Source organism: Sus scrofa, chromosome 3 (genome assembly GCF_000003025.6).
Source record: "Sus scrofa isolate TJ Tabasco breed Duroc chromosome 3, Sscrofa11.1, whole genome shotgun sequence".
NCBI lineage: Eukaryota > Metazoa > Chordata > Mammalia > Artiodactyla > Suidae > Sus > Sus scrofa.
Genome location: NC_010445.4, coordinates 40654291 through 40667935, shown reverse-complemented (window position 1 = coordinate 40667935; position 13645 = coordinate 40654291). Strand labels below are relative to the sequence as shown.

At 65.4% G+C, this 13645-nt stretch overlaps 1 protein-coding gene across 7 annotated transcripts in view; it reads left to right on the top strand.

The window, feature by feature from the left end:
- Nucleotides 1-13645, top strand: part of CACNA1H (calcium voltage-gated channel subunit alpha1 H) — a 57197-nt gene that overhangs the window by 26681 nt on the left and 16871 nt on the right. For 6 of the 7 annotated variants that reach the window (XM_021086869.1, XM_021086868.1, XM_021086867.1 and 3 more), the window contains exons 3-10: nucleotides 6051-6162; nucleotides 6285-6418; nucleotides 6775-6872; nucleotides 9250-9409; nucleotides 9684-10002; nucleotides 10116-10208; nucleotides 11194-11965; nucleotides 12897-13336. In XM_021086869.1, the coding sequence (XP_020942528.1) occupies nucleotides 6051-6162; nucleotides 6285-6418; nucleotides 6775-6872; nucleotides 9250-9409; nucleotides 9684-10002; nucleotides 10116-10208; nucleotides 11194-11965; nucleotides 12897-13336 (2128 nt within the window). Of the gene's footprint in view, nucleotides 1-6050; nucleotides 6163-6284; nucleotides 6419-6774; nucleotides 6873-9249; nucleotides 9410-9683; nucleotides 10003-10115; nucleotides 10209-10731; nucleotides 10814-11193; nucleotides 11966-12896; nucleotides 13337-13645 lie in introns of those variants that run through there. The other variant, XM_021086871.1, reaches the window with a different exon arrangement.

Here is a 13645-nt window from a genome sequence, read left to right as displayed (position 1 = left end):
TCACTGGTCCTCGCATCTCCCTGCCTGTCCAAGCCACTTATCCGCACGGCACAGAACCCGAGGAGGAACACTGGGGTGGGGGCTGGAGGCCAGCCGTCCCAGCCCCCCACCCCCACACGTGAGCCCCTGAGCGCCTCCCATGGGGGGTCTGGCTCGGCCCTGCCTGTCTGCCAGGAGTGGGAGTCACCTGGGCTCACCTCTATCCTCTGAGTCATGGGCTGTGGGGGGAGGACGGAGTGGGGGCTGCTTGGTGCAGGACAGACACAGGGAGCCCGAAAGCTGCTGCCGTCGTCCAGCGTGAGCAGCCTGGCCCGGTCTAGGCAGTGGCCATGGCCGGGCTGAGGAGGGCACGGATGCTGACCTGGGTGTGCGGAGCTGGAGCTCTGGGCCGCCCAGCCCGGGTTCCCTTTTTCCTGCTGTCAGCACCCCTCCGTCCCCCACCACCTGGGCCCAGCGACGCTTACACCAGGCTCTTGGGGGCTTGGTCTGAGCGAGCTGCTGGCCACAGGCAGGCTACTCCGGAGAGCGGCCAGTCGGGCCTTCTCCTTCCCCCCAGACCCTCGCAGCTCTGTCTGGTGATTGCAGGCAGACCCTGTGGGATCAGGGCCTCGTCCCCATACAGCCCTGCATGGGGGCCATTGTGACTGTAGGGGGCCGACTGCAGCCATCCTGGGGACCCTGACCCTCCGTCCTCGAGCTGCTGCGTCCCCGTTGGTTTGTGGCTCTGGGGCCTGGAGCCGTGTCCCCAGGTGGGAGCGTCCCCACTCTGACCTTCACCCCACAGACTCCATCCTGCATCCTCAGCGAGGGAAAGCCAGTGTCCCCTCTCCCTGTGTGTCTGGAGCCAGCCAGGGGGTGGGATTGAGCAGAATGAGGGACAGGGTGGGAGGTTTGGAGCCTGCTGACCACTGTGCAGAGGGGCCTGGGTGAACCTTGGCACCCAAAAAGTAGCTGTTATCACTCCCATTGTACAGGTGGGGACACTGAGGCTAGGGAAGAGGGAAGGGTGGGCGGTGGAAGGATTGGGGGTCAGGTTCTCATCCTCAGACTCTGAGTGAGACTGCAAGGCTGTGAGCCCCTGGGACCTGGAGCCAGTAGGTCTGGGTGGGCTGGGGGTGGCTGTGTGATGATGAGAATCTGGTTCTGGGGTGAGGGTCAGAGAACACCCTTTGGGCCGCACCATCCTGCATCATGTAGGCTTTGGGGACACCTGCCCCATGCCAGGTCCCTGAAGGCCCCCATCCTTGGTGAGAGGCTGTGCCGTGATGTGTCCGTGGCCCTGCTGACGTGGCTGCAGTGGGGGGCTGGCACCCCCTGACGTGTGCTGAGGGGCCCCGAGCCCCTTCTGACTCCAGTTACACTCCCCGCACCCCAGCTCCTGACCTGGTGGCAGCTTCAGTGCAGAGCTGACCTCGGTGGCCCCACTTCCGAGCTGCTGCTCCCAGGCGGGGGGTCTCCCCGTGCCCAGGCCCAGGGTGGGTGCTCTCAGGCCAGCAGCCCTTGTGTGCTGTTCATAACCAGTCAGGAGTCTGGCTGCGAATGAGAAAGCTGTGGAACAGAAAACGCTGGACCGTTTCCAACCACACACAGGCCTGGGAGAGCAGGGCCCCGGGGTGCAGGGCCAGGGCCGCTTCAGCACCATGGACAGCGGCCAGCATCCCCTCGGCCTCCTGGCCCCGGGCCTGGCATCCGGTTTATTTGGGGTGCATTGCTGCCATGATCTGGGGGAGCTCGGAGCCAGCACCAAAGCCTTCAAGACAGGGCTGGGTCTCTGCTCCGCCCCGGTTCTGGGAACCTGGCCCACGGCCATGGCTGCTGGGGTAGGAGCTGGGCCAGCCCTCGCCAAGACCCAGGAGAGTGCGAAGCCGGGACCTCGTCCCTCCCAGGCTGGCCCCACGCTGAGAGGCTTTGAGTTGGAGTGGGGGACATCTGGGGGACATGGCACCTGAGGGGTCCCTGCACAGACAAGACCACTGGCCCACAGCTGTTGGGTCTCCAGCCCAGGGCCCTCTCCAAGCCTCCCTCAGAGCCTGTTTCTCATTATAAGCCCCAGGCCTGGGTGTGGAACAGGCTGCCCGGAGAAAGTCACTCCAGGCCCCACCCTGCCCAGGCCGGACACCGGGGGGCGGGGGGGGGCTGGCTGAGGGCCATCCCTGGGGCCTATGGACCCAGGGCCGGGTGGTCAGGGAGCCTGGGTTGGGGGAATCTCTCCCTACGTTCAGCCTCCAGGCCTGGGCAGGGCCTTCCTGGGTATGGGGTCCCGTGGGAGAGACTCATACCTGTGGCCCCTCGGTGGCCCGTGCTGGTGCAGCCGCCTCTTCCTGGCCACAGGGCAGCCTGGCTTCCTTGGACTTGCAGTGGAAATTGACTAATTTGTAGAATTTGGTTCAAGAACTAAAGGATTTTTAATTAAAACCCAGAAAATCCATCTGTGCAATTAAGCCTTGGGAAGTGACTGGCTGTTGTGATGAGAGTCAGGTTTGCACCGCTTGTCCTCAGCTGCCACTAAGGCGTGACCTCAGGATGGCTGTGATGCGTGGGCCAACGTGGCCCCTCTCTGGGCGGGGCGGGGCCCGTGGGACCCTCCCCAGGGCCAGGCGGCTCCTCGTGCTGCTTCTGTGTGCCCTTTGCATGGACAAGGTATGCAGACCCCGGGACCCCATCCTCCCTGGGTGTTTGGGGTGGGGCGTGGGGAGGGGCGATGATGGTAACGGGAGGGAGGGGGCCCAGTCGGCCAGATGAACGCCCCCAGCCGTGCTGACCGGGTTGGTCACTCAGCCACACGGATGGCGCCCCACCTTGTGTGAGCCCGTGCTCCCCCATCCCACGAGGTCACTGTAGCTGTGGTGGATGTCCTGAGCCCCTAGGGTGTGCTTGGGGGAGCAGGGCAGGCAGGGCCGTGGGGCCTGCGGGGTGGGTAGGTGCCCTCAGCTTGTCAGTGGTCTGGGAAAGTGTTGACGTAGGACCCTGACCCAGGACCTCAAGCCAAGCTGTCTTCGTACTTTGCTGGGGGCCTAGGTTGTGGCTCCTGCTGGGGATTGGGCCCCTCCAGCTCCTGATCAAGTAGCTTTCCGTGGCCCAGACAAGCCCAGTGGCTGCAGACACATCTGCGGCCCCGGTGAAAGTCAGGGTCCTTAGCTCTGCCCAATACCAGTTCTGAGGTCTGGGGGTCGTCTTCATGGGTGCAGGCCTGGGAGAAGTCAGGGGGCTGGTGACATCTGTTTGAGATGGGGGGAGGCATGAAGACGAGACAGGCCGGGGGCGCAGGGGTGGGCCGGGCTGGGCTGGAGACCCTGCCGCTACTGGAGCGGGATGTTTGCCGTGCAGGAGGTGGGGGCTGGCCCTGCAGAAGCACACGCAGTTGAAGTGGGGCAAGGAAGGGGGACCCAGGGCCCAGGTCCCCACATCCCCACCGACTGGGTGGGCAAACCAAGGCTGGGGCTGCCCTGTGCTGCCTCCCTGCAGGGTTGGGGGCCACGCATCTGTGAGAGCAGGGTCCAGCCTGATCTGGGAAGCATCTGACCATCGCCCACCCAGGCCGAGCTGTCTGCTCCCTGCTGTGCCATGGCACCATTGCCAGTGGCACTGGGGGGTCCTGGTCCTGCGGGCAGGGGTTCCACAGCTTTTGTGTGAGAACCCACCACCCCTGGAAGGCTTGGAGCGAAGCTGAGCAGCCCCCCCCATCCAGGGGTGTGGTTTACAGCCGTGAAAGACAGGGGGCCCCTCCCAGGGGCTGCAGACGGCAGGTCAGAGGACAACGGGGTGTTGAGGCCTGGCTTCCCTGTGTGGCCTCAGCATTCTGTGATGCAGCCTGGGACCCCTGTCTCCCTCTGGCAAGTCACCAGGGCTCCAGTCTGTGCCGGGGGGCCTGGACTTTGCCTGCCTGTTGGGCTGGCACGCAGTAGGTGCGTGGTGAGTATTTGGTGCAGCTTTCAACTGTGGCTGTTGTCCCCCACCCCACGCTCCAGGACCCTGCCTCCCCCCACGGGGTCTGTCATCCCGCCAGCCCCACTCGGCCACCTCCCGGGGAGCGCACGTGCCTGGCCCCCTGTCACGGGCCCAGGGGGTCAGGCCCTCAGCGCTGTCTTAGCAGGATGCTGATTTCTGTTTTTCTGCAGCCAAATCACGGCCAAGGTGCTTGTTACCGCTGAACCCATTAAGTGTAATTATGGGGCTCTCGGCAGGAACGTGTAATTACCCTGTGCCCAGCGCCGCACTGCACTGCACTGTCCTGGGCCGGGGCTGCAGGGCGGTACCTGTTGGCCCTGCCTCTGCAGGAAGGCAGGGCCAGGGCTGCGAGCAGGGCGGGCTGCTGGGCCCCGCGAAGCAGGGACACGTGCCTGGCCTTCCTCCCGCCCTTGTCCTGGGGCCCGTCCTGAGTGACGTGGAGGCCCCCAGCCTCCCCAGGCCTGTCCCTCCTGATCGGTCACAGCACAGCCTCTGCCGTGTTGTCAGGTGTCCTGGGGGTCAGAGCCTCTTGCAGGCGGGGCGGCTTGGAGCCCCCCGCAATGCCCACACAAGGTAGAACGCGGAGCGGCACCCAGGGCCCTGGGACTGACCCCTGCTTCAGGGAGCATAGCCACGTGCCAGGCAGGGCCCTGCTGCTTTGGTCACCTTGTTGGTCTGTGAGATGCTCCCCGCCTTCCACCCCGGGGACACAGGGGGAGCAGAGGGCCCCCAAGGCTCAAAGTCACACAGCCAGGACATGTGGCAGCCCAGAGTCCTGGCCCATCACCCACCTCTGCCTCCTCGGCACTGGGCCAGCGGTGCAGGAGGCAGGGTCTCAGCTCAAGCTGCCTTCAGTTGTCTGCTGACAAGCTGGACTCACCAATGCCAACTTCTCTGCTTAAGAAAGTCAAAGTCCTCCGTCCACCTGGTACCTGCTCAGGGGAGGCCTCTGGGGGGGGCCTCCTGTCCTCTCACCCTCACTCTCTCCAGCCCCCGGCAGGCCGCAGCCCCCACAAAGAGCTCGCCACAGGGTGGGGGCGGGGCCCGGTGGGAGGGGCTCCTGATGTGAAGGTGGCACTTAGGGTACGAGGAATGCCAACGGGCCCTCCAGTGCGAGGGGCACCTGCCTGCACCCACAGGTTTGCACGAAGCCCCTGCCCCCGGCTGGGGACCCCCACACAGCCTAGCCCCTGTTGGGACCCCTCTTCACCCCTGACAGGGCTAGCCCACCATGGGGCCCCAGGATGTCCTGATGAGCCAGTTGGGGCAGGCGGGGGTGCACCCCTGACAGACAGCTGCAGAGGGGCCACAAACAGTGACGCTACAGCTTTGGCGGAGCCACTGTGCCACCTGGTGGCCACTCCCAGGATGGCTGGGAGTTCTCGCTGCAGTCGTGGGTGGCCCTTCATCCTGAGGGCGGGTGACCCCGTGGGGTGGCCAGGATCATACAGCACATGGGGTGCAGTGCTGCCTGCTGGCCCAGTGCCCCAGGGTCCTGGATGGACACCTCTTCTGGACAGGCCCTTCACGGGCAGGCGGCTCCCCCTCCCAGGGCTGCTCTGGGCTGGGGTTGGCCTCACTCACCAGCCCTTCCTCCAGGCTCTCAGTAGGGCTGCAGGGCCTCCAGGCACTGAGCTGGGGGCTAAGTTCGCATCACATCGCCGTGGTCAGGGCACCCTCTGTTTGCTGGGGTCGTTGGGGGTTTGGGCCACGAGGACCGGGCTCCTGGGCTGTCCTCATGGCCCCCTCGTGGTTGATGAGTGTCTGCAGTCCTTGGAGTCCCGGCTGGGCACCCTTGTGAGACCGCTCCTGTGCAAGTCTGATCTCAGTTTAGGGCACTGGAGCTGGGGGGAGCCTGGCCAAGGGGCAGCTGCTGGCCTCCAGTCTCTGTCCAGGGTCCTGCTGTCCAAGGGGGTGTTGGCAGCAGGGTCCAGAGGCTGGTTGGGGGCGGGGGGGGGTCCTGCCCCGCGGGCAGGGTGGGCACAGAGGGGGGTGTTGACGGCCTGGCCCCGGGGCAGCAGCCAGAGGGGCTGGGTGGGGGGGGGGGTGTCCCAGGGCCGCCCTGCCTGCTGCGTGGACCCTTGACTCGGCGCCTGCCCCACGTGGTTCGAGCATGTCAGCATGCTGGTCATCATGCTTAACTGTGTGACCCTGGGCCTGTTCCGGCCCTGCGAGGACGTCGAGTGCCGCTCGGAGCGCTGCAGTATCCTGGAGGTGGGCGTCAGGCGAGGCGGGGGCCCGGGGGACGGGGCGGCCCGGGGGGCGGGGCGGGGCGGGCGGCCCAGGGGGGCGGGGCGGAGGGGCACAGGCGCGGTTCTCAGGCCTCCCTCCCGCAGGCCTTTGACGACTTCATCTTCGCCTTCTTCGCGGCCGAGATGCTCATCAAGATGGTCGCCCTGGGGCTGTTCGGGCAGAAGTGCTACCTGGGCGACACGTGGAACCGGCTGGACTTCTTCATCGTCATGGCGGGGTACGGTCCTCCCCGTACGGGCAGGAGAGCCCGGCCTTCCGCAGACCCCATGGCGGCCCCTGGCGGGGTGCTGTGCCCCCCGAGGCGGGCGGTGGCGCCAGGGGTGTTGGGACAGACAGGGTGCTTGGGGTGGTCTGTGAATGGTGAGAAGCCCCCAGTGGTCGTGCCCCCCCCACCACCACCCCCGCCTCAGGGCTCAGGCTGGTGTGGGCACCAGGCCTCTGCCGTGTGCTCACCTGCTCTGGCCCCTCGGCCTCAGCTAGCAGGGTGCTCTGCAGAGAGCCTTGTGCCTGCTGTCCCGGCTTTGACCCCAGAGCACCTGGCCACCCCCTGAGCCCACTCCCCGCCTCCCCCAGCATGATGGAGTACTCTCTGGATGGACACAACGTGAGCCTCTCGGCCATCCGGACGGTGCGCGTGCTGCGGCCTCTCCGCGCCATCAACCGTGTGCCCAGTAAGTGACTCTCCACCCTGGCCGTGGGACAGATATGTCCCACCAGCCCTGCTGAGAGCGCCGAGGGCCCAGTGGGGCCCAGGACCAGCAGGCCACACTGCTTGAGTGGCTTCTGGGTGCTCGGGCTCCAGTTTAGACCCCGTGCTGGGAGGGGGGCTGGCCTGTCCCCTGCCAAGGCCCCTGAGGATTTGCTGCTGCTTTTGTGGCGAGGACAGAGCACCCCTGGACCAGGTCGGGTGTGGTGGGCAGTCCTGATGCCCTGTGTGTTGCCGAGTGACAGAGGCCACTCAGAACCTCGGACTCCTCATCTGTGCAGCATTCGGGGTCCCGCTCAGGAGCCATGCAGGCCCTGGTGGCTTTCTCCTCCGGCCCAGCTCGTCTGAGCTCTGCCAAGGGGCCTCGTGCTCAGGGAAGCACAGAGCGGCTTCCACGAAGTCATGTGGCTGCTTGTTTGGAAAGTGGTCTGTCCTGTGACCTGGTCATCTGCCCACACAGGGGCCTGTTGGAGAATCTCTGTGGCTTCTGAGCTCAGTGTTGTAACCGAATTCAGCTGTTCATTTTCCTGGGGCCGGGGGCGGGGCACTGCCCAGTAAGGTGTGTGTACACACACGATCGCGTGGGTCTGTGTGTTCCGTGTAGGCGTACACAGCCTGTCTGGGTGCCTGGTCTGGGTCCTGGTGGTCAGGGCTTGGTCTGCAGCGCCCCTGAGAAGGCACACCCCCTGGGCACCCCCTCCCCCTGGGGCTGTCAGCTCCACTGGACGGGAGGCAAGTGAGGTTTGTGCTGCGGGACCCCCGGGCCTGCCTGCAACCTGCCACCTGGCTCTACCCTCAGGGCTCAGAGTTCAGATGCTGTGTGACCCTGGGCAAGTACTATACCCCTCTGAGCCTTGGTTTCCCTAGCTGGGAATGCAGGTCAAGTGGGACTCCTCAAGGTGCTATGTCACAGGTGGTTCTCAGCTCTGTGCCCAGCACCGTCACACACTGGGTCTGCTCCCCTGGGCCCCTTTCAGTGTGTGAAGTGACAGCCTTGTACACAAGACGGGTCTTTGCTTTGCAGGCCAAGTGCCTGCAGTGGCCAGAATTGCCGCCAGCAGCCTGGCATCCCTCTGGGGACATGCCCCATCCCAAACAGGACCATGTGCTCCTCATGCCCAGGGCTGTGTCTCACTCTGAACCCTGGATCGTCTGTGGCCAGTTGCCATCTGGCCAGGGTGGCCTTTGTGCCTGATCAGTCTGACTCCAGGCTGTTTTCGAAACTTCAGTGCCCCTCCCAGCCATGACGCCCCCTGTGACCCCAGGGGCGCATTCTGCCATCCAGCGGCCCCGGGGTACTGTTCTTGAGTCCCTGGCACCTGCCCCCAGCCCTGGGCTCTGTCTGCACCCTTAACCAGGACCTTGCTTATTTGGGGAAACAGGTCTTATTCTTGCTGAGGTGTGGGAGGGGGTGGGCCCAGGACCAAGCGAGGGGTGTGTGGCCTTGGCCGGACCACTCCTGGGGTTAGTATGCATTTATACGGCCCATCACACACCCAGGAATGAGTGCTTCAAAGCTGCCTCTCAAAGGCCGCCTCCTGTCCTGGGGTTACACACAGCCCCACTCTTTAAAGTGCAGGGTTCTTGGAGTTCCCGTCGTGGCGCGGTGGTTAACAAATCCGACTAGGAACCATGAGGTTGCGGGTTCGATCCCTGCCCTTGCTCAGTGGGTTAACGATCCGTTGTTGCCGTGAGCTGTGGTGTAGGTTGCAGACGCAGCTCGGATCCCGCGTTGCTGTGGCTCTGGCATAGGCTGGCAGCTACAGCTCCGATTCAACCCCTAGCTTGGGAACCTCCATATGCCGCGAGAGCAGCCCAAGAAATGGCAAAAAGACAAAAATAAATAAATAAATAAATAAATAAATAAATAAATGCAGGGTTCTGCTCCCTTTGATTCACACACAGAACGGAAGGAAACGGCGGTCCCCAAAGGCTGTACCTGCTGCAAGACCCCCAGGCTCCTGGGTGCAGGAGGCACCCCTGAGCCTGAGCTGCTGGGTCCCCGTGGCTGTTGCTCCCATGCTGGTTCCTGGGGCCATGGGGCTCTCCAGCCAGCCACCCTGGGGGGCCACCTGGACAGGGCATGGTCCTGGCCAGCTTCATGAGGAGTAGGGGCCGCCAACGCTGAGCCCCTTCAGGCTGTGGCCTTGTTCCTCTCTGTGGGTTCTGGCTCACAGGTGTTTGTCCCTTGGGGCCTGCTGGACGTTGAGGGGCCCAGCTCAAGCCCCCAGCAGAGGCACTGATGCCTGTCTGAATGGCAGGAGTCTGGGTCCCCTGGACCCCCTCCCCGGGACACCCCAGGAGAACTCTGCTATGCTGACCTGCTACCCTGCCACCCGCAGGCATGCGGATCCTGGTCACGCTGCTGCTGGACACACTGCCCATGCTCGGGAACGTCCTCCTGCTCTGCTTCTTTGTCTTCTTCATCTTTGGCATCGTGGGTGTCCAGCTTTGGGCTGGCCTGCTGCGAAACCGCTGCTTCCTGGACAGTACCTTCGCCAGGTGCACAGGCCATGCCCACCCAGCAAGCCATGCCCCAACCAGCTTCTCCCAGCGCCCACCTCAGAGGCCCCGGCCTACCCGGAGGCCCCCCCTCCAGGCCCCGCCCTACCCGGAGGCACCGCCCCTCCCTACTCAGAGCCTCTTCTCCAGGCCCCGCCCCTCCCCAGAGGCTCCACCCCTAGCTCATCTCCTCCAGGTATTGCTCCCAAGTGGTTTTTTACGTTTTGTTTCTGCGTCCCTGTTTCTGTGCCTGTGTCCGTCTCCTTCGCCCCAGGAACAGCAACCTCAGCTTCCTGCGGCCGTACTACCAGCCCGAGGAGGGGGAGGAGAACCCCTTCATCTGCTCTTCCCGCCGGGACAACGGCATGCGGAAGTGCTCACACATCCCCAGCCGCCGCGAGCTGCGCGTGGAGTGCACGCTGGGCTGGGAGGCCTACGGGCAGCCACAGGCTGAGGGCGAGGATGGCGCCGGCCGCCACGCCTGCATCAACTGGAACCAGTACTACAACGTGTGCCGCTCGGGCGACTCCAACCCTCACAACGGGGCCGTCAGCTTCGACAACATCGGCTATGCCTGGATTGCCATCTTCCAGGTGGGCGCCCGGTCTCCTCCCGGCCCCGGGCGCCGAGCGGGCGGGGCCTGGAGGGCTGGTGCCAGGCAGGGCTTTCCGGCCCCACCAGCCCCACCGCCTGTCGCCCCGCGCAGGTGATCACGCTGGAGGGCTGGGTGGACATCATGTACTACGTCATGGACGCGCACTCCTTCTACAACTTCATCTACTTCATCCTGCTCATCATCGTGAGTGGGGGCCTGGGGGGGCCTGCACGGTCGGGGTGGGGTGCGAGTGGGTGGAGGCACCTCTGTGTCGTGACAGGCAAGTGCAGATCCCCGAGCTTCCTTGTTATCTGTCTTCCTGCCTCTGAGGTCCAGCACCATGCTGCTTGTGCCCCCGGCTGTGCCACCCTGGCCTTTGCTGGCCCTGCTAGGTCCCTGAGCTGAACGGAGCTATGGAGCGGGGGAGGGGGCCGCAGAGACCCAGGCTGTTCTCTCCAGGACGGGTACCCTTGGTGGAGGGGAGCCTTCTGTCCAGCCCCCAGGGGAGGAAGCAGGCAGAGCTGGGAGGACCGAAGCCTGTGTGCCCCTCAGGGAGGCTCAGGATCACCTCTTGGGGTCACAGTGCACGTGGGCCCCCAAGCATGACCCACCGCAGCGGCCCAGGTGTGGCCCTCACATGATTCTCTCAGTGGCCTTGTGGTGTCCAGGGAGGGTCTGTAAGAACCAGCCGTGAAGTGAATCAAGCAGCTGTCCCTCTTTATCTCAGACCACGTGCACAGGTAGTGTCACCTGGTGATCCTGCCATGGAGGACAGTGAGGGCTGGAGAAGGCCTGACCTGAGCTGAAAGGTCTGGCTGGGGTCAGATCTGAAGGGGGGGGGTCTCCCCACGTAGCCTCCAACTGTCCACAGAGGAGCAAGGAGCACCTGCTGCCCGCCCCCACCCCAAGAGCTGGGCTCAGTGTCGAATGGGCAGGGACTCACCATCACAGGGCACCTGAGGCCACACTCGGGCCGTGTCCACAGCCTAGAACAGGTAGCAGGCAGTAGGCTCAGTGCTTCTCTTGTCCGAGACTATTGTGTAGGAACCACAGCCTCTGCCCTGGCCCCTTGCCCTGCCTGATCCTGCCTCCCAGGGCGGCCCGTGTCTGTGTCGCCACGTCCCCGCCTCCCTCAGGCCCTGGCCAGGTGACGGCCGCCCGGAGTCTCACCCCCGCCCATCGGCCGCAGGTGGGTTCCTTTTTCATGATCAACCTGTGCCTGGTGGTGATCGCCACGCAGTTCTCGGAGACGAAGCAGCGGGAGAACCAGCTGATGCGGGAGCAGCGGTCCCGCTACCTGTCCAACGACAGCACCCTGGCCAGCTTCTCGGAGCCGGGCAGCTGCTATGAGGAGCTCTTGCGTTACGTGGGCCATGTGTGCCGCAAGCTGAAGCGCCGCAGTCTGCGCCTCTACGCCCGCTGGCAGAGCCGCTGGCACAAGAAGGTGGACCCTAGTGCCTCCCTGCATGGCCAGGGCCCCGGGCGGCGGGTGCGGCGGGCGGGCGGGCGCGCCGCCTCCATCCACCACCTGGTGTACCACCATCACCACCACCACCACCACCACTACCACTTCAGCCACAGCAGCCCGCGCCGGCCAGGCCCCGAGCCAGGCGCCAGGGACACCAGGCTGCTGCGGGCCGGAGTGCCGCCCTCGCCCGGGCACGCGCCCCCCGACACCGAGTCGGTACACAGCGTGTACCACGCAGACTGCCACGTGGAGGGGCCTCAGGAGAGGGCCCGGGCAGTGCATGCCGCGGCCACTGCTGCTGCCAGCCTCAAGCTGGCCACCAGCCTGGGTGCCATGAACTACCCCACCATCCTGCCCTCGGCCGCGGGGGACAGCAGAGGTGGCCCCGGGCTCAAGGGGAAGCGGGCTGGCGGGCCGGCGGGAGCCGGGGGACACAGCCCCCTGAGCAGCCCAGACCCTTGTGAGAAGATCCAGCACCTGGTTGGAGAGCATGGTAAGGACCTCACCCTTTGGGGAGCAGTAGGGGGACGGGGATCCTGGGACGTCCCTGCGTGTGGGCGCTCCTGTGAGCCCAGCTTTCTCCTTCGGAGCTCTAAGGGGGCACCTTAGACGGGACAGGGTACCCCACCCCCATGCCTCCATCCACCCTGAAGCCCCGAGCTGCTGACGGCTCAGGTGCACATGTATTTGCCACGTGGAAATGAAAATTCTGAAGTTGGCAAAGAAAATCCCCCCGCCTCCCGCCTCCTGTCTCTGTCACCTTGCCCACACCTGACCATGCGGCAAACTGCCTGTTCATGGCCTGGTCGCTTCCCAGGTGGGGAAACTGAGGCTGGGGCAGGGGGAGGGAAAGCTGAGGCCACAGAGCCCCCACGGCCAAGGAGGGGGGGTGGAGTGCCACCTGCACACCCAGTCCTCCCATCTGGCACAGGCAGGACACTGGGCCCCCAGGCATCTGGGCCTCGAGCACACTGAGGCCCCCAGGTGGTGTGCCCAGGCACAGCCTGCCGTGCCCTTGGCACGGTAGAGGTGTGTGTCCTCAGGCTCTGACCCATGTGTCACAGCACGTGCCCATAGCCCTGTGCTCCCCTCCTGGGGCAGCTTGGCCCTGGGGGCCCCTGGCTGGTGAGTCTGAGCTGCTACAGGTGCAGAGTCACCCAGGACCCAAAGACTCGCCCAGGGAGGCAGCGTGGAGCAGCTGTGGCTCATGTTGTATTGCTATGGATGCCATGGCCCAGGGTGGCTGTGTGTCTCTGCCTCTTTTTATCCCTGTCCCTGCGAGATCAGAAAGCGCTGGTGCAGGGCGTGTGTGGGCACATGTGTGCCCAGGTGCGTACCCAGACAGCTCACCCCACAGCAACCTCTGCGGGAGCCTGGTGTGGCAGCTGAGCCGCCTGAGCCCGCCCGCCTCCTTCTTCCCGCAGGACTGGGCCAGGCCCCCAGCCGCCTGTCGGGCCTGAGCGTGCCCTGCCCTCTGCCCAGCCCCCAGGCGGGCACGCTGACCTGTGAGCTGAGCAGCTGCCCGTACTGCACCAGCGCCCTGGAGGACCCTGAGCTGGAGTTCAGCGGCTCAGACAGCGGAGACTCAGACAGCAACGGGGTCTATGAGTTCACGCAGGACGTGCGCCACGGGGACCGCCGCGACCCCATGCGGTCGCCCCCAGTGGCGGATGCACCGGGTCCGGGCAGCGCGCGGCGGCGGGCACAGCGGCGGGCGGCTGGCGAGCGGGCCGGGCCGGGCCGAGTGTGGGCCTCCTTGAGCAGCAAGCTGCGCCACATCGTGGACAGCAAGTACTTCAACCGCGGCATCATGGTGGCCATTCTCACCAACACGCTGAGTATGGGCGTCGAGTACCACGAGCAGGTGGGCGGCCCTGCGCAGCCCCCGGAGGGGACGCGGGGCTGGCGGCCGGCCCTCGGGCTGAGCCCGGGAGCGCGTCCCTCGTGGGCCTCCTCGCCTGCAGCCCATCTGGCCCGCAGAGGGGCTTGGGGGCTTGGGCAACAGGACACTGGGTTTTGGCTGCTGTGGGACGTTCATCCGTCGCTCGATGCGTGCTCGTTCTTGTCCTGGGGCGGCACCTCTGCCGAGTGGGAACAGAAACCGTGGCTCGCGCCCGGAGGTCCTCCCATCTGGGGTGGGCTTGAGATCACCTCAGACCCCCAGGCAGCCGGG